Source organism: Molothrus ater, chromosome 27, assembly GCF_012460135.2.
Source record: "Molothrus ater isolate BHLD 08-10-18 breed brown headed cowbird chromosome 27, BPBGC_Mater_1.1, whole genome shotgun sequence".
NCBI classification, from domain to species: Eukaryota; Metazoa; Chordata; class Aves; order Passeriformes; family Icteridae; genus Molothrus; species Molothrus ater.
In genome coordinates, this window is record NC_050504.2 from 1350676 (window position 1) to 1374201 (window position 23526).

Genomic DNA, 23526 nt, shown 5'->3' on the forward strand with positions numbered 1-23526 from the left:
CCCTGGCTGCAGAGATCTCTCATCTCCATCCATCCTGACTGTCCTACCCCCGATGCTCTGACACCTGATGATTTTATTGTTCTGTGGTGAGACCCCTCAGGCTGAAGCCCCAGCACTGAGCCCTCCCCCGGCAGCTCCTCAGGTCCCTCCCAGCAGTGGGAGATGTGTCACTGTCACTGGGAGGTGACACATCCAACACCTCCTGCTGCAGGCGGTGTGTGAGCCACACCAGGCACTCCCTGAGTCACCCAGGTGTGAGGGCTGCACCAGCTGAGCTCCCTCCAAAGCTCACTCTCTCCCAAGCTGTTTTCTGCCCTGTTCCAAGCTCATCCTGCTCCTTTCTCTGTCCTTCAGGACTGTCCTGGCCAATCTGCAGGGTACAGCACCAGTGGAGCTGTCAGTGAGGCACAAGAGGGCTTTTAACATTCAAAAGTCTTCATAGAATTCCTTATTATAAAGCAAAAATTCATTCCAGCCCTGAGGAGCAGCTGGGCAAACACATCCTTCACACTGCAAATGTACAACTCAGGCAAAGGCAGGCAGGGATGAAGGCTCTGGGACTGGCACCTCCATCCCACCTGGCCCAAAGTGGGGCCTGCTCAGCTGCTGGAGACATCTCCTGCCTTGGTTTGAAGGTGGATGTGGGATGAAGGTCCTGAGCACAGAGCTGTGGTGGCACTTCAGAGTCCCTGGGGATAGCCCCTGTCCCCAGCTGTCACTGCAGAGGGACAGGAGGCCCTGGGCAGATTCCTGAGACACCACAAGGGATCTAAAATCACCTCCCCTGGTACTTAAACCCCCACTTCACACAAGCCATGCCTGCTGGGGGATGCACCTTATGTTCCCTGGCTCTGGAAAACAGGATCCTGTCCTGCCTCACTCTCCAGCTGATGCTGAGCAAGGCAAAACACAACATGTGCTGGTCTTTGAGGTGACAAATTTATGAGTAAGGGTTTTAATCACCCATTTTATTGTCTTCAAAAGTCCCTGGGAAGGAAATGTCACCATCTGAGTTTGGATGTGAACACCAAGCCCAAGGGTGTGTGTGGGGCTGGAAAGTTTGCAGCAGCCTGGGGTCAGTGGGTGCCAGCACCAAAATAACTTTGCTTTCCTCTTTTCCACATGAAAAAAAGGGCAAAGGATCCACTCAGCAGATCCTGCACGTGGCTGGAGGCTCCACAGAAACATCTTTAATGCTTCATGAAGAGCATCCCATGAGATGTTCTTGAGTGGAGGAAGGACTACACTGAGCTTTGCCAAAAAATAAATAACCCCCAAAAATAAATAACTCCAAAAAATAAATAACCCCAAAAAAATCACTCCCAACACTCCTGCTCTGTCCCTCAGCACCTTCCCCTTTCCATGTGGGATAATTCTTGGAGGGCTGAGGAAGCAGCAAGGCAGTGGCTGCCCAGGGGCTGGGGATACTGAACCCCCTTAGATGGCTGAGGATTTCAGGGCTTGTCTCTTTAATCAAAATGAGCCATTTTCACAAAAAAAGCCTCCCAGAGAATGATCTTTACTACCTCTCTCCCTGACTGTCAACTCTCAGGCTACAGCAGCCACATAAAGCCCTGTTTCCCTGGGAAACCAAGCTAAAAATAGCAGGGCTGGCTGGGGAGACTGGGCTGGGGGTTTGGAGATTGCAGCTGGAGATGGCACCAACCCAAGAATGGATGGGGTCCAGTGTCCCCCTGCTGCCCCTGGTGCTCAGGGCCCCCAGGACATCCCTGCAGGGTGGAGAAGGATCCTCCAGCCTGGGCAGGGAGAGCTCAGCTTCCCTGGGGATGCAGCAGGACTGGGATCCATCCCTTGGAACCCCCAGGCTGGGGTTGGACACGAGCTGGGCTGCTCACAGCACTGGGGGGATCTGTCCCCATGGCATGGAGGAGGTGACAGCCCAGATCCTGCTGGATCCATTGCTCAGTTTCTGTTCCCATCAGCATCTCTGTGAGGGCAGGAGCAAAGGAACAACTTCTGAACCAGGGGGCTGGGGAATGTGGGGGCTAAGGAGAGGCTGCCCAGAGCAGCTGGGGCTGCCCCTGCATCCCTGGCAGTGCCCAAGGCCAGGCTGGACCAGGCTTGGAGCCCCCTGGGACAGTGGGAGGTGTCCCTGCCATGGCAGGGGTGGCACTGGATGGGTTTAAGGTCCCTTCCCAACCCAAACCATTCCCTGAGCCATGCTCAGCACAGTGGGGTTATTTTATTTTATTGCTTGGCTGCTCTCTACCTGTGCATCAAGGAAACATCAGAGTGCTCCATCCCTGCAGCCACAAACTCAGGGTGCAGGAAGGGTCCCCAGGGCCTGCTGCAAACTGGGATTGCTGGGAGGGAGCCTGGCCCTGAACAGTCCCAGGAGTGTGGCCACATTTCTCTTCACAGAGAAAAATAAGGCACAATTCTTCCCCAGAATATTTCTAAATTTCACATTCTCTGAACCTCAGAAAAAAGAAAACCAATTTTTATCTCATTTGCTGTACCTGCATTTGTGCAGAAATAAAATACAATATAGATATTATTTACCCAAAATAATAATGTTTTGTTATCTTGGTCTATCAGGGCCAAGCGTGTGTATGTATCAGGACTGTCAAGTGACAGTCACAAAATTCTGTACAATAAAGTGCAGTTATATACAATTAAATACTTAACAAATTCAATTTAAATATAATAAATAATATAATATAATATAATATACTGTAATGTAATAATTAATAATATATTATATAAATATATTATATATATATGTTAGATATAAATATAATATATTATATAATATATTGCATAATATAACATAAGAATAGAATGAATGAATAAATAAATATATAATACATAAATATAGATAATATAAATAATATAAATAATATAATAAAGAAATTTATTAACCTTCTAATATCAATAAAATCCTCCTCATCCTTCCTCCTAAGAATACTATACAGGAGGGTGGCACAGGGTGGAGCCACCCCAGTAAATCTCCCAGAAATGCCCTTCAGGGAGCCAGCAGACATCAGGTTGGGGTGATGCACAATGAAAAACACCTTTCCTTCACCAGGATCAGCTCCTCTGAGCTCACACAAGGAAAAGCAGGAAGGAAAAAAAGGAATCATCTTTTGTGCATTTAATTCAGTCTAATTACTGGGTGTAAATTAGTCAGCTGGCTTCACCTCAGCCTTGCCATGTAAGAGCCCATGAATCACAGCTCTGTTACAGGATGGATGGGGCCATTTGGATGGAAAAATGCTTTATGCAAGGCACCCTGTGGCCTGGGAATATTAATTTATGCCATGGAGGTGGATGAAGTGAAATGAAAGCAGAGGAGGAGATAAGACACAAGCCCTGCTCAATGTCTGAAACTGAGGAACTGAGGAACAGGCTCTGGGTGCTTTGTGAGGTGGAATCAGCCACTGGAGCTCAGCTGGGACATGTGGACATGGTGGCATTAAAATCCCCTGACTGTGACCAAGATTCTCTGGACAACAACACTGTTGTGGTTTCCTTCCCCTGCTTGCTCTGTGTCCTTCTAAATATTCTGTTTGCTGTTCCCAGATGAGCTCCCATGGACACAGAGCTGCACAGACAAAATTCCTCTCTGTGAGCCCAACTTCCTCCCAGTGAGCCACATTCTGGGCAAGAGCTTCTCTGGCAGCTCCTCCAGTCACTCCCAGTTTCCTTCTGTGGTTTGGGAGGGATGGGGGGTGAGGACAGCCATGCCTGAGAGCAGCACCCACATCCCAATTTCTCTGGGCAGGCAGCAACACCCACTCCAAAGGCTCCAAACTCACTTGACAAAGCTCAGCCACCACCTGGGAGTCACCCCAGCTGGAGGGGACACTGTGGCCATGCACTGGGGGGACACCAGGGGTGAATTTCTGCTCCCAAAGCAGCACTGAGCCGTTCCCATGTTTGTGCTCCTGACCAGCTCCTCCTCACCACTTACAGGAGAACTGAACATTCCTTCCAGCCTCATTTGGAGCCAGAGACTGAATGAATTTCCCCAGATCCTGAGTGGTTTTACAGTGGGGCTGATTCCCCTCTTGTCCTGCCCCTCCATGGTTACTGTCACCCCTGTGGGGACAGCACAGAGCAAAGTCCTGCCCTGGGAAGGGAGCACAGGGCAGGAACCCCAGAGCTGCTGGGAGGGGGTGGCAAATGTTCCCTCAGCACTTCCATCCCTGGAAATAACTTCCATCCCTGGGGAAATAACCCCCAGTGCAAGAGAAAACAGGGATTTTCTGTTTGCTGAGAAACCAGGAATTATCTGAATGATCTGGGGAATTATCTGAACAGCTGCCCAGGGCAGGGCTGGAGTTCCCATCCCTGGAGGGGTTTAAAAGCCCTGTGGATGTGGCACTTGGGGACATTGGTCACTGGTGGCCTTGAACAGCTGGACTCAGATCTTGGAGGGCTTTTCCAACCTGAATCTGTGATCCAATGGACTTCAAGAAGCTGAGTTTGTTATTTACACCTAAGCTTTGCTCTAATAACACAGTTCTGGGGTGCCAGGAAATGCAGAAGACAGGAGGCAGAGTTTATTTTATGCATTTTTATCCATGTGCTTAGGAATTCTGTTTGGATTTGAGGTCAGGGAATTCAGGCTGGCATGGAAACACAGCCTGCTCTGTGTCACTGGGGTATGAACCCAGAAGGATTCACAGCCACCAGAAAAGAAGATTTCAGGTGTGATCCCTTATCCATGGCTTCAGTGGATTCCTACACCCTGATATTCATGGAATTACAGAACCATGGAATGGTTTGGGTTGGGAGGGACCTTAAAGCTCACCCAGTGCCACCCTTGCCATGGCAGGGACACCTTCCACTGTCCCAGCCCCATCCAGCCTGCCCTTGGACACTTCCAGGGAACCAGGGGCATAATATTCTTTGGAAAGATAGGATTAATTTACCATTCCATGGACACACTCAATCCTAAATTCACAAATCACAGCAAACACAGCCCTGTCCTCCGCAACCACAGCAGTGCAGGGCACTGGGGAGTGAGAAGGAACATCCAAACCTTCCTCTAAATGAATTGGTGAAGAGGAAAACCTGGAAGACTTGAGAGATGCAATTAAAAAGTTGGAGCAAGTCCAGATGAGACCACAAATATCCTCTGAGGGCTGGAGCCCCTCTGCTCTGGAGCCAGGCTGGGAGAGCTGGGGGTGCTCAGCCTGGAGGAGGCTCCAGGGAGAGCTCAGGGCCCCTAAAGGGGCTCCAGGAGAGCTGGAGAGGGACTGGGGACAAGGGATGGGGGGACAGGACACAGGGAATGGCCCCCAGTGCCAGAGGGCAGGGATGGATGGGATATTGGGAATTGGGAATTGTTCCCTGGCACAGGGTGCCCAGAGCAGCTGGGGCTGCCCCTGCATCCCTGGCAGTGCCCAAGAAACACCCTGGGATAGTGGAAGGGGGTGGGAATGGATGGGCTTTAAATTCCCTTCCCTCCCTAACCATTCCATGATCCCATGAATATGCAAAATGCTGATGACTTCCCATCCTGCCCTGCAAACCCATTTACAACAACCCTACAAAAATGTACCAAAGCAGGTGTAAAGGGTTTGTTAAATAAATAATCACCTCTGCTAGAGCATTTTCACCAGAAAAAAAATAATTATGCTCAACACAAGCCTTTGACAACACAGCTCAGACTCTCCAGGAGAGTGCTAAAAGCCTAATTTTCCTGAAAAACAAACAGAAAAATTATCAAAAGATGAAGGCATCCCATGATTTAATGGCATCAATTCAAACAATAGCTCAGCCTGCAGTCAGAGCACGAAGCAGGGAGACCAAAAATGGGAATAATACATCACAAGTGGGGGAGAAAAAGGAAGTCTAAATGATGCAATAAAAAATAAACCATGTCTTTGAGAGGCTCCAGTTAAACAAGCAAGGGGCCACGTTGTGCATTCATTATCATTCCAGCAGCAATTCCCTGGAGACTCAGCCAGCAGCACTGCAGCACACACCAGAGCAGCAGCAAAGAGCATTTTAAGTAGGTCACCAGTAAATATGATCATGATGGAGCTTTTTTGTTGTTGTTGTTTTTTGTTTGCTGTCAGTCACTGGGGCCCTTAACTGAGGGAAGGAAAGAGAAGGAAAGAACTGATGGAACAGAATTCCAGGGAAAATGTGTGGCAGCCTCCTGAAAGCAGCTGTGTGCTCCTGGGATCAGCAGCACACAGAGCAGCTCCAGGGCTCCCAGTATGGAACTGGGTGTTCAGGGGAAGGATGAGGACAATGGGGAAATGCAGGTTGGGATTTAAGGCCCAGGGATTTAATGGGATCAGAGAATTATCCTCTTTCCTTTCAGTTTCCTTTTCCCACCTCTCAGGAATTTTGTACTGAAGAAATCAATCTCAAATTATCCACCCCAGTGACTGCCTGGGCAGTCCCACAGTAGGGGAAAGGAAATTCAGGAAAGGAAATTCAGGAAATTCAGGAAAGGAAATTCATGGAAAGGAAAAAGGAAAGGAAAAAGGGAAAAAGGAAGGGGAAGAGGAAAGGAAAGGAAAGGAAAGGAAAGGAAAGGAAAGGAAAGGAAAGGAAAGGAAAGGAAAGGAAAGGAAAGGAAAGGAAAGGAAAGGAAAGGAAAGGAAAGGAAAGGAAAGGAAAGGAAAGGAAAGGAAAGGAAAGGAAAGGAAAGGAAAAAGAAAAGGAGCAAAGGCTCTCAGGCTGACTCCAGCAACAAAGCAGATTTACACAAAATTTCCCTCAGCTCATCCTCAATGCATCTGTTTTCAAAAGGGGGAAAAAAGCAATGTTTAAGCAACAGCTAATCAAAAGTGATTTAAGGATCTGAAGGGCTGAAATGAAGCCAACACATTAAAACTCACCACAAAATTACCATAACTGCATTTATGCAAATCTTTCTTATATTACATCAAAAACCCAACACTGCTTAATTTAGGAATTTGGCAGAGCAAAGGGGAAAGAGGAGAGCCATGGACCAAACACACTCAGAAATGTGGGTAAAAAATGATACCCTGGTGTAGGAGGATTTGTACAGGGAGCAACACTCCAGGCTCAGTGGATTGAGTTAATTTACTTCAGTTTTATACCAGGAACATGATTTTTTTCTAGCCTGCTTTACAGCACAAGATTTAACTTTTAGCTCACAGGTTCAGTTCTGTATCTATTGAAAAAACAAAATAAAAGCTCTAAAATCTGTCAAGCAAGAAACATTTTTTCCTTGTTTTTCCATTACAGCCATGTTTAAATTCTAATTTATTTGACCTCAGCTTCAGAAAGAATTGTTGGGAGCCAATATTTAGTATCTGATTAAAAAGGTCCTCAAACATTTCCAAAAATGCCAAGCCCCAAGCTCAGGGTCTTCAGCACATTCAGATTTTATCAGTGAGACCCTCCACACATCCTGAAAAAACCCAAACCCAAACCTCCCTTTAAGCTTAACATTTGAGTTATGTGAAAAACCACTAATTAGAATGACTAAATAGACTGAAGTCATTAACAAGAATAAATTTCTGGGATCCCAACGACTTCTGACAGAGCAGTCACAGAAATGCCTTTTGGAGAACAACTCAAAATTGAGCTCAGGAGATACAATGAGCTGAGCCAGAGGAGAATGGGAGGAAAGGAAGCTGAAAAGAGCAGTTTTGGCTCTGCTGAAGATGCCAAAGAGCAAAAGAGCAGGAAAGCTTTATTAATCTGTATTTTCATGATACTTTGCTTTATGTAAGAATGTAAAAATGGCTGGATCAAATATCTAATACATTAATCAATATCAACATTTAATATTCCCTTGAATATTCAAGAGAAAAACGTATCTTTTCTTTATTATTTCAAACATGATCAACCTATTGATCCTCTTTATTTTATTAAGTTTCCATGTCCCTAAAAATATTCAGGCCTTGAAAACCGTTGCTGTGCTCATTTTTACAGAAACCTCTTTGGGACTGACCACGAGAGCTCTCCCCAAACTGAAGGAGTGCAGTTAAAGGCAAAGCTTTCCTAAGCTTGGCTCAGGCTCAGGCTCTGGAGCACACCAAGACCTTTATTGGGAATAATGAGAGCCAAGGTGGGAAAGCAAGGTGGGAAACTGGTATTCACATTTTCTGGAAAAATCTCTTGGCTTAGGATTTTTCTCCTGGGAAGCTGAGAAGACTCCGAGAAAAAGAAAACAATCATTATCTGATTGCTTCTCCTGGGTTTTGCTCCTTTGGAATGTGTTTGGAGATTGATTACCCACAGGTGATTGTTTCCTTGGATTCTGCTGTGAATTGTTTTAACTCAATGGCCAATTGGGGCCAAGCTGTGTCAGGACTCTGGAAAGAGTCACAAATTTTCATTATTATCTTTTTAGCCTTCTCTAAGTATATTTTCTGTATTCTTTAGTATAGTTTAGTTAATTTTTTAAATATAATATAGTATCTTACTCTATTATATTAAAAATATATAGTATTATATTACTATATATATTATATAGTGTATATATATAATAATATATAATATATATTATATATTATATAATATATTATATTATATATAATATATAATTATATATTATATATTATACTTATATATTATATAAATATTACTATATATATTATACTATATATAGTATAATATATGTACTATACTATATATAGTAATATATATTACTATATTTAGTAATGTATATATAGTATTTTTTAATATAATATAGTATCATAAAATAATAAATTAGCCTTCTGAGATCATGGAGTCAGATTCATCATTCCTTCCTGCCACAGAAGGAATGTATCTTTTAGCCTTCTCTAAGTATATTTTCTGTATTCTTTAGTATAGTTTAGTTAATTTTTTTAATATACTATGGTATTTTACTATATTATAGTAAAAATATATAGTATTATAGTAGTAATATATATTACTATATATTTTATATATATAATGTATAATGTATAATATATAATATATAATATATATAAAAATATAAAATATATATAATTATATATTATCTATTATATATTTTATACATATTATAATTATTACTATATATATTATACTATATATATCTAGTATAATATATACTATACTATATATAGTGATATATATATTACTATATATAGTAATATATATATAGTATTTTAAAATATAATATCATAAAATAATAAATTAGCCTCTGAGATCATGGAGTCAGATTCATCATTCCTCCCTGCCAAGGGGCACCACACAAACACAACAGGAACCCAAGGTGGGAAACCCAGCCTGGAGTGTCTCACTGGGAACAAAGGGGCTGCACAACTCCTGGTGATGTTTTAGCATCACCCATGAGGCATTTTTGGTGCCTGAAGCTTTGTGAGCAGCTCCTGGTGCTGCCAGCCCAGCCCAGCCCCTCCCCAGAGCCCAGGGGAACAGCCTGGGCTGGGATCCCAGCCCTGGAGCAGAGGTGCTGAGCACTGAGCTCAGCAGGAGCTGCACAGGTTGGGAGCTCTGTGCTCACACCAAAACCCATCTGTGGCTGTTTAGGGTCCCCAGGGGCTGTTTGCAGCTCAGGGCTGCACACCCAGGGGGGTTCTCCCTCTCCAGGAGCTCCACATCCCTCTGGCACAAACCTCAACCCCCTCCCCAAATCAACCCAGCAGATCCAGGCCCTGAGCTTTGGGCTGTTCTCAGTGCCCCTGTGCCAGGGCAGCTGCTGGGGCAGCCAGGCTGTGCCAGCCCAGGCAGGGTATTCAGGCTGTGCCAGCCCAAACCCAACCCAAACCATTCTGGGATTGAGCTGGGGGTGTTCACCTGGAGAGGAGACCAGGGATGGCCCCACTGGGGCCTTGCAGGCTCTGAGGGTGCCACAGGAAAGATGGAAAGAGAGGATTTCCAAGGGAGGGAGGGACAGGACACAGGGAATGGCTCCCACTGCCAGAGGGCAGGGCTGGATGGGATATTGGGAATTGGGAATTGTTCCCTGGCAGGGTGGGCAGGCCCTGGCACAGGGTGCCCAGAGCAGCTGGGGCTGCCCCTGGATCCCTGGCAGTGCCCAAGGCCAGGTTGGAGCAGCCTGGGACAGTGGGAGGTATCCCTGCCACCCTGCAGGGCTTTAAGGTCCCTTCCAACCCAAACTATTTTGTGATTTTGGGATGCAGCAGAGGATTTGGGGCTGTGTTTGTACCATCCAACATTTTTAGGAGCTGCTTCTGTCAGGTTTTAACGGGGGCAGGGTGATGGTTCATGGAATCACAGAATAATTAAAGCTGGAAAAGACCTTTAAGAGCATCAAGTCCAAGTGTCAATCCTGCACCCTGCTCATCACTCCAGTGCCACACCCACGGGGTTTCTGAACATTTCCAGGAAAATGAGAAGTGTGGATTTGTGTCAAAATTTTCAAGTGTTGAATGAGCAGCGAGAGCTGCGGCTCAAGATTGAAAATAATAATTTGTGATAATGGATACACTGAGCAGAGCCCAGAGCCAGATATGGAAGAGGTTTGTAACATTAGAAACTTCCATTTTCCTGTTCCCACTGCTGAAGGAAATCCCCAGTTCCCAGCACCAACAGGGAAGCTGGACTGGGAAGGGTGGCTGTGGGATGCAGGAATTGCAGATCCTCAGGGCTGATTACCTGAATATCTCAAAGAGAGGAGGGAGCTGGACAGAGCCTCATAAATGACACAGAAAATGCTTAGGGCTCTAAAAATCAAATTCATATTTAGGGGTCTGAGGCTTCTGAAACCCTGAGGGAGGAGCAGGAGGAGGAGGATGAGGAGGAAGATGAGGATGGCTTTGAGTTTTCTACTCCAGAACTGGCTCACCTCTTCTGAGAGTCTCAATGCTGTTTTTTCCCCCCAGACCACAAAAAATCCAGTTCCACCCTCGTGCTTTAGCTTGTCCAAGGATGGAAAGGATTCACCTGTTTAACCCAGCAGATCCTTCAGCTGGAGCCAGAAAATGAATTCAGAAACTCCAAGAACTCTGCAAAGGGTCAGTGAGAACAAACATCATTTGTACAATATCACACTGGGGTGGTGGGCTGGAGAGGACCTGTGACCACTGGAGGGAATTTCTGCATCTTTGGGGAGCACCTTGGGACACTGGAGAGCACCTCTGGTCACTCAAGAGGATTTTTGGGACACTGGAGATCTATTTCCCAGGAATTACAGTTACTGAGGAAACCTGGGTCCAAATTCCCAAAGTAATTCAGGATTTTTAAGTGCCCTGGGGAAGATTTCCTGAACACAGAACAATTCCAGGAAACCCCCAGTGACACCATGGGAAGGAATATCAATTTCCTTCAGCACCTCAAGCCCCAAGAACTTCATTTTTACCAAGAGCTCCCTCCCAGGAGGACCCTGGACATGGAGCTTCAGCATCCAGGAGCTGCTCAGAGAAGGGAAAGCACCAAAGTTACACAGGGCTGCTGGAATAAAGGATAAAAAGGAATAAAACTGAATCCACTTTCCAGAGGGTTTTGTACAAAATTGGGGCTGGCACACAATGGTAGCAGGGCACAGGCAGGTTAGGGAAGGAAAACCAACCAAAAAAACCTCTCTGGACTCAAAGGAAGATCATGAAACACAATTAATTGTTACTATTTATGTTATCAGACACGAGAATGGACTTTTAGATGCAGAGGCTGGGACTCAAATAAAGGATTCACACAAACTCTGCAGCCTGGGGAGATCCCAAACCCCTCCCTGGAGCTCATTGTGTTCTCAGTGGCACAAAACCAGCACTGAGGTGTGGGAAATGGATTTGTAGAAAATTCTTAAAGTCTGATAGAAGGTTTACATAGAATGTATCTGTGTGTAAACTTTGAGATAAGAAATGCTGACTTAGAAATGCCATGGAATAGGACAGACATTGTTGAGAGAGAAATGGAACTGGAAACAAGTTTCAAAGGATGGTTTTGTAAATAAATTGGATACTTTGGAGAAATAGAACTGTGAAAGATGCATTGTGATAAAATTCATGAAGGGTAATTTGAGATGATTTGCTTTAAGGCATTTACAGCATGATGTAGCAAAAGCTGATAAGCAAAGAAACACTTATAATGTATTGTAATTTAAAAATAGTTTCCTTTTTATTGTAATAGTGTGAATTATAACATCTGTATTGTCTCACCCTTCACATGAGACTGAAAATGGAATAAAAGTTTTTATTCCATCTCTGGGTCAGCAAAGACTTAATCCATCACTGAGGGAGACAAATCTATTTTTCTATGTCAGGAACACATTGAGAAGTGTAACAAAAACCACTTTTCCACAGGAATGTGAACTGGGGAGGCTTCCCTGGCCAGGGCCCCACTCAGAGATGGAGGATGAGCAGCAGCAGCAGTGGCAAGATGAGTTTTGAGGAAGGGAATGATCTTGATGTATTCCCTTCCCACAGGACAAGTGTTTGGAAAAAGTTGCAATGAGAGTTTTCCAGGATGTACAAGAATTAAACCAGGGACAGTCTCAGCAGGGTGCTGTAATTCCACCTCTCCATGCCCTGCAGTCACTCAAAACAACAAATCTTTCATTTGTTTTCCCAAGGAAAGCTCATTTCTCAACCCAAGTTACAACTGTGAGGTGGACAAAGGAATTACCAGAGCTGATTATTGGGGAACATGGAGTGGTTTGGGTGGGAAGGGACCTTCAGGATCACCCAGTGCCACCCCTGCCATGGCAGGGACACTTCCATTGTCCCAAGCTGCTCCAATTTACATCTGTAATTCTGTAATAAATGTAATTTCTGTATATATATATTATATATGGAATATATTTTTATATATAATATATTTATATATATATATATTTATATATATTATATATATTTAAATATAATGTATTTAAAAATATATTTATAAATATTTTTATATTTATAAAATATATATATTTTATAAATATAAATATATATTTTTATATATAAGTATATATTTATATATATTTATATATATTTATAAATTATATATAGTTTTAAATATATATAAATATATATTTAAAAATAAATATAATGTATATAATTTAATATATAAATAATATATATTATAAAATATGTATAATAAAATAAACCCAAAATATAATATCACATATATAATATATTTTTTATATATATATATATATATATATATATATATATATATATATATATATATATATATATATATATAATACATATATTATATCATTATATATAATTATTTCTATTCTATTCTATTCTAACACAGGACATCCCTGTGTTGCAGTGACACACGTGCAGGTGACACTAAATCCAACAGCCAAACCTCTCCACTTCCCCAACCAAAGAAGTTTCTGCCTCCTCCCTGATGCAGTGAAATGCAGGGATGGAGGGCAGGAGGCAGGGACAAGGGCATGGGACCTTCCTGAGGAGCACCAGGAGCCCTGTGTGGGGCAGGAGCTGGAGCCACAGCCCTGGGGCAGGCTGAGATCCTCCCTGGGGGAATTCCTGCTCCACCAGGACCTGACCAACGCTCCAGGGTAAGGCCCAGAACTGAGGAAAATGAATCCAGGGCACACTGATGATTAAAATTGGCTGACGGGTCCCAAAGAGCAATGGAAAATAGAAAATTGTCCTCAGGCAAGTGATTTTCTGCTGGAGTTCTGTAGGGATTGTTTTTGACTGCTCTTTTAACTCCCCCTTCCCTCCAGGAATGCTGGGAGGAGCCCAAGGGCTGTGGCTCAGGCAATGTGGGGATTTGGGAACAGAAAGCGCTGGAGCAGCCACTCCCTGATCCCAATGTGTGGGCAGGCAGAGAGAACAAGCCCTGCCTGCTCCCTGAGGGCAGGGAATGAGCCCTGGGGACAGGATGGGCCTTGGGCACCTTCCTGGGGACCCCTGAGCACCCCCAGGGCTCAGATCACTCACATGGGGGGACCCCACACAGTGGGAGCACAGGGAGGTGACCACAGCTGGGTCACCTCAGGTGAAGGACACTCAGAAAATCCTCAGTGTCCTGCACTGCTGGCTCCAGACATCTTCTAGAGCCTGAGGGGCCCTGAGGATGAAAAATGGACAGGGAAAATAGAATCCTTCCCTTCCTGCTCCCTGCCTTGGCACACCAGGATGAGGGCACTGAGCTCTGAGCTGCTGCACAGCCCCTTGGATCCTGCTGGGCACCAAGGGCAGAAAGATGCCCCAGATTGTCCGAACCCAGGAAATTCCTCTGGCTGCCCTGGAGGACTCAAGACCCCATCAGGGGGCTCAGAGACCTTGGCACAGAGCCCAGGACCCCTGGGCCTTTGATTCAGCCCATGGAAACAATTACCAACCTTATATGAAGAATTACAAGCCAGGAAAGTTTAAGTAGAATGATAGTGAATTTATCATGGGGGGAAAAATAGATTTTGGTGTTTTTAGAATGGGGCAAGATGGAGGAATTGGGGTCTGTCCAGCCTTTCTCCTTCTTGGCCTCCATCTTCTGCTGTGATGGTGGCACTTTTAGATTGGTTTAGAGTAGAAGCTCACTGTCTAACATAGGTGATAGGTATTGGGAAGTTATGGTAAATATTGTACATGTAGTTTTTAGTATAAAAAGATAACACCAGTGTGCCTCTGTCTGACCTGCTGAACGGACCTCAGCTGGACAGGAGAAAGACTTTTATAGATAAGAAACAATAAACAACCTTGAGAATGAGAACTGAAGAGTTCTGACTCCTTTGACTGCCAGGCTGGGAAAAGAGACTTTCTAACACCTCTCAGGGTCACTGTGAGCAGCAGAGATCCTGAGCAGATTTCACCAGATTTCACCCACCTGCTCCTGCAAGGGACCACTGGATCCCCCCAGCTGTTCCAGGCACTCCCTGATCCCAGCCCTGCCAGGGAATTCCGAGGGGAGCCCATGGACACTGCACATGAACTGCAGGCACACATGAACTTCCTGTTCACTACATCAACACCTCATCCAGCTTCCCATCATTTCCATTGGGAATTCAGCTGCATTGTAAAAAAATCCCCAAATCCAGCTGACTCAGTAGAACTGTGACTTGAACTCCTGTTAACTCACTAAAAATGTTACAGCTCACAGCAGCCTCATGTTAGTTTTCCCCTGTATAAACACTTATTTGGGAACCACAACCTCAAAGTAAGACAATTCCTACCAGGAATAACTTTTAAAAGACACAGCTTTGTGAAGCTTTCACGGGTGATGCAAAGAAATGTGAATCAGGCCAAATCATTCCCAAATGTGAAGCCTTTGTGCCCAAAAGCAGCTGCAGAATGCAGCACTGAGAGAAGTCACCTCTGTAATTGTTCTAAAATGTCCAAGCTATTTCTTGCTGAAAATGTCCAAAATTTTATAGATGGGTCAGCATTGAAGTTCCCATTTCATAGAGTTTGGAATAAAAAATGAAACCTGAGAGAAAGCATCTGGATGAGAAGGTTTGGGTGACACCAGCAGCCTCCTCCTCCCCTTTCCTACACCACAGAATGGCACAGAACTCACATGGTTTTATCACACACAGTTAAAGGATCAGCACCCACCAGCACCCACACAACCACAGGTGCCTGGGACACCTCAGCCTTGCCAAAACCTCCCAGCAGGGATCCAGGATGGGTGCTGGGATGGCTGGAAATTGATTTTAATGCTCAGAGAGAGCCCCAGAACCCACAGGAGCTGCTCCCACACCCCAGCTGGAGCAGAGCTCCTAAACCCCACCATGGCTGGGATCTTGCAAGCAATTGAACTTTTAGGTTTGAGATTTTCCTGCTGGCTCCAGCCTTAGCTCCTCCTCAGGCAGGGCAGAGAAACCCGACCCTGACAAGGCACACCCACAGCTAATCCTGCTAATGAGGAATTCCCTGGCTAATGAGGAATTCCCCCGGTGCCTCCCCAGCACAGGCTCAGCTAATCCCATTCTCTGACAGGAGTTTGTGACTCTAGGAAAATGGAAAGTGATGGAAAACATGAATACGTTCCTGAATGTTTTAATTTACAGATATTGCTTTGAAGAGGGAAACCATGACATTTATATATTCGGGAAACTAAATGCAAGTTGTCCTGTGCATTGCCCTTCATCCAGGAACTTTTATTGGATGTTGGAGAGAAATGGGCTCCTACAGCAGCTCTCCCATTTACCCAGCTGTGATTTGTCATTTGAAGCACTAAAATAATGCTAATATTGTGTTAAGTGGAGCTGATCAGCACATAAATATATTTAACTGCCATTCTCCTACAGACAGGGATTAGATGAAACCAAATTCTTTTGAAAGATAGAAATGCCATTGCTAAAATCAGTGTAAGAAATTGGAAATCAGCAGTTCCCACCTTTAGGAGAACAATGTGCAATGTTTCAGGCTGGTGGTCACAACATCCTTTGTTAAAATAAAACCTCTGCCTGAGGCTGAGTGGGGACAGGTGACACAAGGGCAGCTGCTTGGGGGACCAATCTGAGCAAAATTAAAAGCAATTTTGGGTGATTGGAGACTGAACACAGGAGCTGGAGTGTCACCAAGAGTGTCCCCACACCAGAGAGCTGGCAAGGCCCTGAGGAGCATCAGCCACCTGAGGGTGATGTTGGATGAAGAATCCCAGGGATTCCCAGGATTCCCAAACAAACATTGCCTTACAGAATCTCCTGAGCCTGCAAGAACAGCTGCCTTTGCCATGAAACGAGATTTAGGTAAAAGCAAAACCAGAGAATGTTTTCTGTTGCTTTGCAGCACTGAATTTCCCCAAACCAGTTACACCAATGCTGAGAATTCATTTCAAAAGGACTCAGCCCCTGCCCAAAGAAGCAGGGCCAGTCCTGAGCTGCACACTGTGGTGGTGAGAGGGGGCTGGACCAGCACAGTCTTCTTGAATTCATGCAAAAATACCCTAGAGGGACCAAAATTCCCTCTGGTTTTCCTGCCACTCACAGCTCTGAGTGAAGATTTACCTGTAAAGTTCTGGGGAGGTTGTGAGCAGCAAAGCCAAGGCTGCAGGTGCTGGCAGCACCATTCCTCTTAGGAACCTCCTCTGGAGCAGCCAGGAACAAGCCAAAGATCTGCTCTCTGCACACCCTGCTTCTCCCTGGAGCTCCCTTCTGTGCCTGGTGCAGCCTGGAATTCACTCCTGGGACCCAGGAGCTCAGTGCCACATACCCCCACACCCATCACCAGCTTTGGCTCAGGGATTTACAGACAGACAGACTTCAGGGAGCAGAGATGACATTGCACAGCCATGATTTACTGCTCAAGCAATAAATCACCTGCTGGTGATTTATGGTACTGGGGCAGGGGTCAATCTGAGCAAAGAAAAACTCCATTTTAATTTGAAATATGGAGAGTTTGGCTGCAGGAAGCCCTCAGGAGCCATTGTGACACACCCCAAGTGCACCTTCAGTGATATTTGTCCCCCAAACACCTGTGGCTGTCACACACACACAGGGAAGGCAACCAGAGGAATACAGGTGAGGCAGCCAAATGTTGCAGATAAAAAGTGTGCCCCAAAAATGCCAGGAAGAAAAGGTCACTGTGGCATCCCAGGGCTGCAGCCCAGCACCACAGTGACTCCAGGGATGGTCTCCACTTTGGAATGGGTGCCCAGCAGCCCCAGCCCAGCACTGACCTTTTGAAGTGACTGGCCAGGACCCCCACGAGCTCCCCAATCCTGCTGTCGTTGGAGGGGTCATTGCTGAAGAGACAAACGATGAGATCCTTGTTGTCCTTGGTGTGGAACACCACCAGCTGGTCCTTCCCATTGGAGACACTCAGCCCCACCAGCTGAGGAGAGAAAGGGAGAACAGTGTTGGCTGTGCTGATATAAAAATGTTGATTCCCCACCCCTGGAAATGTCCCAGGCCAGGCTGGATGGGGCTTGGAGCAGCCTGGGACAGCGGAATGTCACTGCCAGATTTTCTGGAAAAATCTCCTTGCCCAGGATTCTTCTCCTGGGAAGCTGAGAAGCCTCAGAGAAAAAGGAAAACAATATTATCTCATTTGCTTCTCCTGGGTTTTGCTGCTTTGGAATGTGTTTAGAGATTGTTTATCCAACAGGTGCATGTTTGATTGGTTTCATGTGAATTGTTTTTACTTAATGACCAATCACCATCAGCTGTGTCAGGACTCTGGGGAGAGTCACAGGTTTTTCATTACTATCTTTTTAAGCCTTCTGTAAGTATCCTTTCAATATAATATAATATAATATAATATAATATAATATAATATAATATAATATAATATAATATAATATAATATAATATAATATAATATAATATAATATAATATAATATAATATAATATAATTATTATTGTTATTATATTGTATTATTAATATAATATAATGTAATGTAATATAATATAATGTAATATAATACAGCCTTCTAAGAACATGGAGTCAGATTCATCATTTCCTCCCCTTGTTGGGGGACCCCAAAAATACCACAGAGGGAGGTGTCCCTGCCATGGCAGGGGTGGCACTAGATGGGCTTGAAGGTGCTTCCAACCCCAGCCATTCCATGATTCCCTCATTCCTGTGCCTTTGCCACTGCCAGGGTGCTCCCAACCTCCCCCCTGGAGCTGAGGGGTGGCAGTGGGTGGGTGTCCCCCCAGGAGCTGAGCAAGCACAAACAACAGTGGCTCTGTGGAATTCAGCAGCCTGGGAGGTGTGAGGGACAGTGCCCACCCTGCCTGGATGGCTCCCAGCAGCACCTGTGTCACTGCTGTGTCCCCGTGTCACTGCAGTGTCTGTCCCTGTGTCACTGCTGTGCCCCTCCCCAGACACCTCCTGTGTCACTGCTGTGTCCCTCTGTCACTGCTATGCCCCCAGGACCACAGGACACCCAAGGATGTCCCCAGCTGCTCCCCCAGCACCCCAGGTCAAAGCTCTCCCCAAACGTCCCTGGGTGACACCACTGAACCCCACCCTCATCAGGAGTGTCTGTCACTCCCATCAGGAGTGTCTGTCACCCTCATAGGCGTGTCTGTCACCCATCAGGAGTGTCTGTCACCCTCACAGGAGTGTCTGTCACTCTCACAGGAGTGTCTGTCACTCCCATCAGGAGTGTCTGTCACCCTCACAGGAGTGTCTGTCACTCTCACAGGAGGGTCTGTCACCCCCATAGGAGTGTCTGTCACCCTCACAGGAGTGTCTGTCACCCTCACAGGAGTGTCTGTCACCCTCACACGAGGGTCTGTCACCCATCAGGAGTGTCTGTCACCCATCAGGAGTGTCTGTCACCCTCACATGAGTGTCTGTCACCCTCACAGGAGTGTCTGTCACCCTCACACGAGGGTCTGTCACCCATCAGGAGTGTCTGTCACCCATCAGGAGTGTCTGTCACCCTCACAGGAGTGTCTGTCACTCCCATCAGGAGTGTCTGTCACCCTCATAGGCGTGTCTGTCACCCATCAGGAGTGTCTGTCACCCTCACATGAGTGTCTGTCACCCTCACAGGAGTGTCTGTCACCCTCACACGAGGGTCTGTCACCCATCAGGAGTGTCTGTCACCCTCACAGGAGTGTCTGTCATCCCCACAGGAGTGTCTGTCACCCCCATAGGAGTGTCTGTCACCCCCACAGGAATGTCTGTCACCCTCACACGAGTGTCTGTCACCCCCACAGGAGTGTCTGTCACCCATCAGGAGTGTCTGTCACCCTCACAGGAGTGTCTGTCACCCCCACAGGAGTCTCTGTCACCCTCACAGGAGTGTCTGTCACCCCCCTTAGGAGTGTCTGTCACCCCCATAGGAGTGTCTGTCACCCCTATAGGAGTGTCTGTCACCCTCACAGGAGTGTCTGTCACCCCCATAGGAGTGTCTGTCACCCCTATAGGAGTGTCTGTCACCCATCAGGAGTGTCTGTCACCCCCACAGGAATGTCTGTCACCCTCACACGAGTGTCTGTCACCCCCATAGGAGTGTCTGTCACCCTCACAGGAGTGTCTGTCACCCATCAGGAGTGTCTGTCACCCTCACAGGAGTGTCTGTCACCCCCACAGGAGTCTCTGTCACCCTCACAGGAGTGTCTGTCACCCTCACACGAGTGTCTGTCACCCTCACAGGAGTGTCTGTCACCCATCAGGAGTGTCTGTCACCCATCAGGAGTGTCTGTCACCCCCATAGGAGTGTCTGTCACCCTCACAGGAGTGTCTGTCACCCATCAGGAGTGTCTGTCACCCATCAGGAGTGTCTGTCACCCCCACAGGAATGTCTGTCACCCTCACACGAGTGTCTGTCACCCCCATAGGAGTGTCTGTCACCCTCACAGGAGTGTCTGTCACCCTCACATGAGTGTCTGTCACCCATCAGGAGTGTCTGTCACCCTCACACGAGTGTCTGTCACCCTCACAGGAGTGTCTGTCACCCCCATAGGAGTGTCTGTCACCCATCAGGAGTGTCTGTCACCCCCATAGGAGTGTCTGTCACCCCCATAGGAGTGTCTGTCACCCCCATCTGCCCTGCAGCCTCTCCAAGCCTCACTCTGGGCACCCAAAGGTGGCTGAGGCTGTGCCAGGCAGGGGCAGGTGGCTGTTGGCACAATGCCCTCACTGAAAGGGGGGAAGAGCCCTGGCACAGCTGCCCAGGGCAGGAGTGGAGTCTCCATCCCTGGAAATGTCCAATCAATGTGTGCATGTGGCACTGGGGACGTGGTTTGGTGCTGCTGCTGCTGGATTTGATGATTTTAAAGGCTTTTTTCAACCTGAACAAGTCTGTGCCACTGTGAATTGCAGGTAACAAGAATTTAGGAAGAATTTGAGGGACAAACCCTGCAAAGCCACAATGATTGCCATGTTCAGGCATGGATTAAGGTCTGCCTCCTCTGACAAAATAAAAAGGTGCAAGGGTTTGGTTTGGGTGGTTTATTTTCTGGCATTTTCTTTTTCCACTTGGCTCATCAAAAGCTTTGTCATCTCACAAAGGAAAAAAAGGGGATTTTTAGGAGGGGCAATCTGGGAGCACAGGTTACTCAGATGAATATTAGAGAAAGCAAGAAAAGGATCTGTGCTGGGGAAACAAAGTGTAAAGAGGGCAAAAAAAGCCTCAAAAGGCAAGTACAGCAAAGCAGAGAAAGTGAAACAGAATAAAATGAATAGAATATAATAACTGGGATAAAATACATAGCATATAATACATGGGACAAAAGAAATAGAATAAAATAAAGTAAATAGAATATAATGAATGAAAAAATAGAATAAAATAAATAGAATATAATGAATAAAAAATAAAATAAAATAAAGTAAATAGAATATAATGAATGAAAAAATAAAATAAAATAAAATAAAATAAGATAAAATAAAATAAAATAAAATAAAATAAAATAAAATAAAATAAAATAAAATAGGTGCAAGGATGATGAGTACAGAGAGAACACAGAGGACTTTCCCTGTCCATTAAAGGGCTCCTTTGAGCCATTCAGGAATTTGCAGAGGGCAGCCCCATTCCCCTACAAGTCAGAGGCACCCATAAAGCATTTTGTTGAAATTACAGTCTCATTATTCTCTTTTTAGGGGAAGAGGCTCCTGTGTCCCAACTCCTGCCAGCCCAGGGCTCCCAGGGGGCTCAGCTGCTCCCTGGCTTTGCTCACCCTGTGTCATTTCCAAGGAAGCTGCTCCAGCAGCTCTGGATGCCTCAGCCACCCCAGAAAAGCCCAGCCCAGCCCAGCAGCCTGGTCTGTGCCCTATTTTTGGGATCAGACTCCACACAAGGTGCAGCCCCTGGGGTTTTGTTGGTTTTTACCCCAGGAATGAAGGGCAGCAGCTGCTGACCCTGGAGCCCCAGGCAGGGCCCTCCTGTCACCAGTTGCCCCAGCACAGGTGGAGTTTATTCCCTGTTCAGGCTATTTTGGGCTTTGAAACGCTTTCCCAACGAGCTCCACCTCATGCACAGGCATTGACAGCTGCCTGGCTTTACAGTGTCCCTTAAAATTAATTTGCATACTTAAAAACCCTCCTGTGAGCACAATAGCACCACAGGGACTGCTGCCATCAAGGTTTTAAATGTGCAGCGAGTGTGAAAGATGAACAAGTCGCAGTGTTGGATTTGAAAAGGCAATTTAAACATTAATTATTCAACAGAACCCTGTTAGGAGGCCAAGAGCCCTTCAAAATCTTCCCATTTCACCCCTCCCTACAAGACTCTGAGTGAATAAATGCCACACAAAAGAAATCATTTCAGAGAAGGTGCTTATCTCAGTATTTACCAACACTAATATTGGCCCTGCTTGAAGAGCAGGAAAAAATCCTCAGCTTCTGCAGAACATCCTTTATTGTGCTCACCAGTGCAGGGGAGATGTGGCTGCAAGAGCCTTTCTGGTGCCTTTAATTCCTCTCAGGCAGTATCTGTTTGGTTTTAATTCAGGTAAAAACAAGAAGATCAGTGTGTGTTGGTACTCTGAGGCAATGCCAGAGTTCTGGCAGATGAGAAATCCACACAGAGGATCCCCCAAAGCAGCATCTCCACATGGAGAAAGCAGCAGGGCTGCCAGGGAAGCTGTTGTTTGTCAGGTTGGGTAGAGAATGGCACATTGGCACATTCCTCACCCAGAGCCATGGCATGGTTTGGGTGGAAGGGACCTTCAGGATCACCCAGTGTCACCTCTGCCATGGCAGGGACACCTCCCACTGTCCCAGGCTGCTCCAAGCCCCAATGTCCCACCTGGCCTTGGGCACTGCCAGGGATCCAGGGGCAGCCCCAGCTCCAGGGCCTGCCCACCCTCACTGGCAAAAATCCCTTCCTTCCATCCAAGGAAAATCAAACCTGGTTCAGCTCCCAGCCCTTTCCCCTGTCCCAGTGCAGAGCTGGCACTGGGCAGGGACAGGAGGGGACTCCAGGCAAACCTGGCTCTGGGAGACAGGGAAAGATTTCCTCAGCTGAAAACAAGTTTGTGTGTGCAGCAGCCATCAGCTGAGTGTCTCCAGTGAGATCTCCATGGAAACACCACCCCTGAGGATGCTGCTGTGTTGGCAGGGCACTCCTGAAAGGCTGACAGGCAGAGGATTCCAGCCCTGGGCATGGGAAGGAGCATCTCTCTTCCCAGAGAACACTCATCAGGGCTGCTCCATGGATACACCTCACTACTGGTGCCATTATTGTCCATTTTGTCCTCAAAAAACCTTCAGAGCATTTCAAACCATTGCTCTTGTCCCAAAAATGAAGGAATTTCTGTAGCACTGATCAGCTCCTTCCACATGGTGGAAGGGCTTCCATGAAAGGAGGCACAGAAAAATGGGGAGAGTGTGCAAAGCAACTCAGGGGTGGAAAAACAACACAAATATAAACATTAGGTAACAAATATAAACCATAATTACAACAAGGAACAAACAACTGCTCAACAGGATTGACTTTGCCAGGGTTAAATCTGAGAAATCCTGAGAGAAATACAAATGGAGTGGCTTTAACTGGAAGGGAGTAGGTTTAGATTGGATATTAGGAAAAAATCCTTCCCTGGGAGGGTGGGCAGGCCCTGGCACAGGGTGCCCAGAGCAGCTGGGGCTGCCCCTGGATCTCTGGAAGTTTCCAAGGCCAGGTTGGACACTGGGACAGTGGGAGGTGTCCCTGCCATGGCAGGGGTGGCACTGGGTGGGCTTTAAGGCCCCTTCCAATCCAAATTCAATCCCATTGTTCTGTGAAATATTTTGTGTATAAAGCAAAGGCACCCCAAATTCTCCTCCTCTCCCCTTCCT

The 23526-nt window shown here is 46.2% G+C and overlaps 1 protein-coding gene across 1 annotated transcript in view; it reads right to left on the bottom strand.

Moving 5' to 3' along the window:
* Positions 1–23526, bottom strand: part of MYO1D (myosin ID) — a 169229-nt gene that overhangs the window by 39973 nt on the left and 105730 nt on the right. The window contains exon 21 of the mRNA XM_036398823.2: positions 17473–17627. Coding sequence (XP_036254716.1) covers positions 17473–17627 — 155 coding nt within the window. The remainder of the gene's footprint in view (positions 1–17472; positions 17628–23526) is intronic.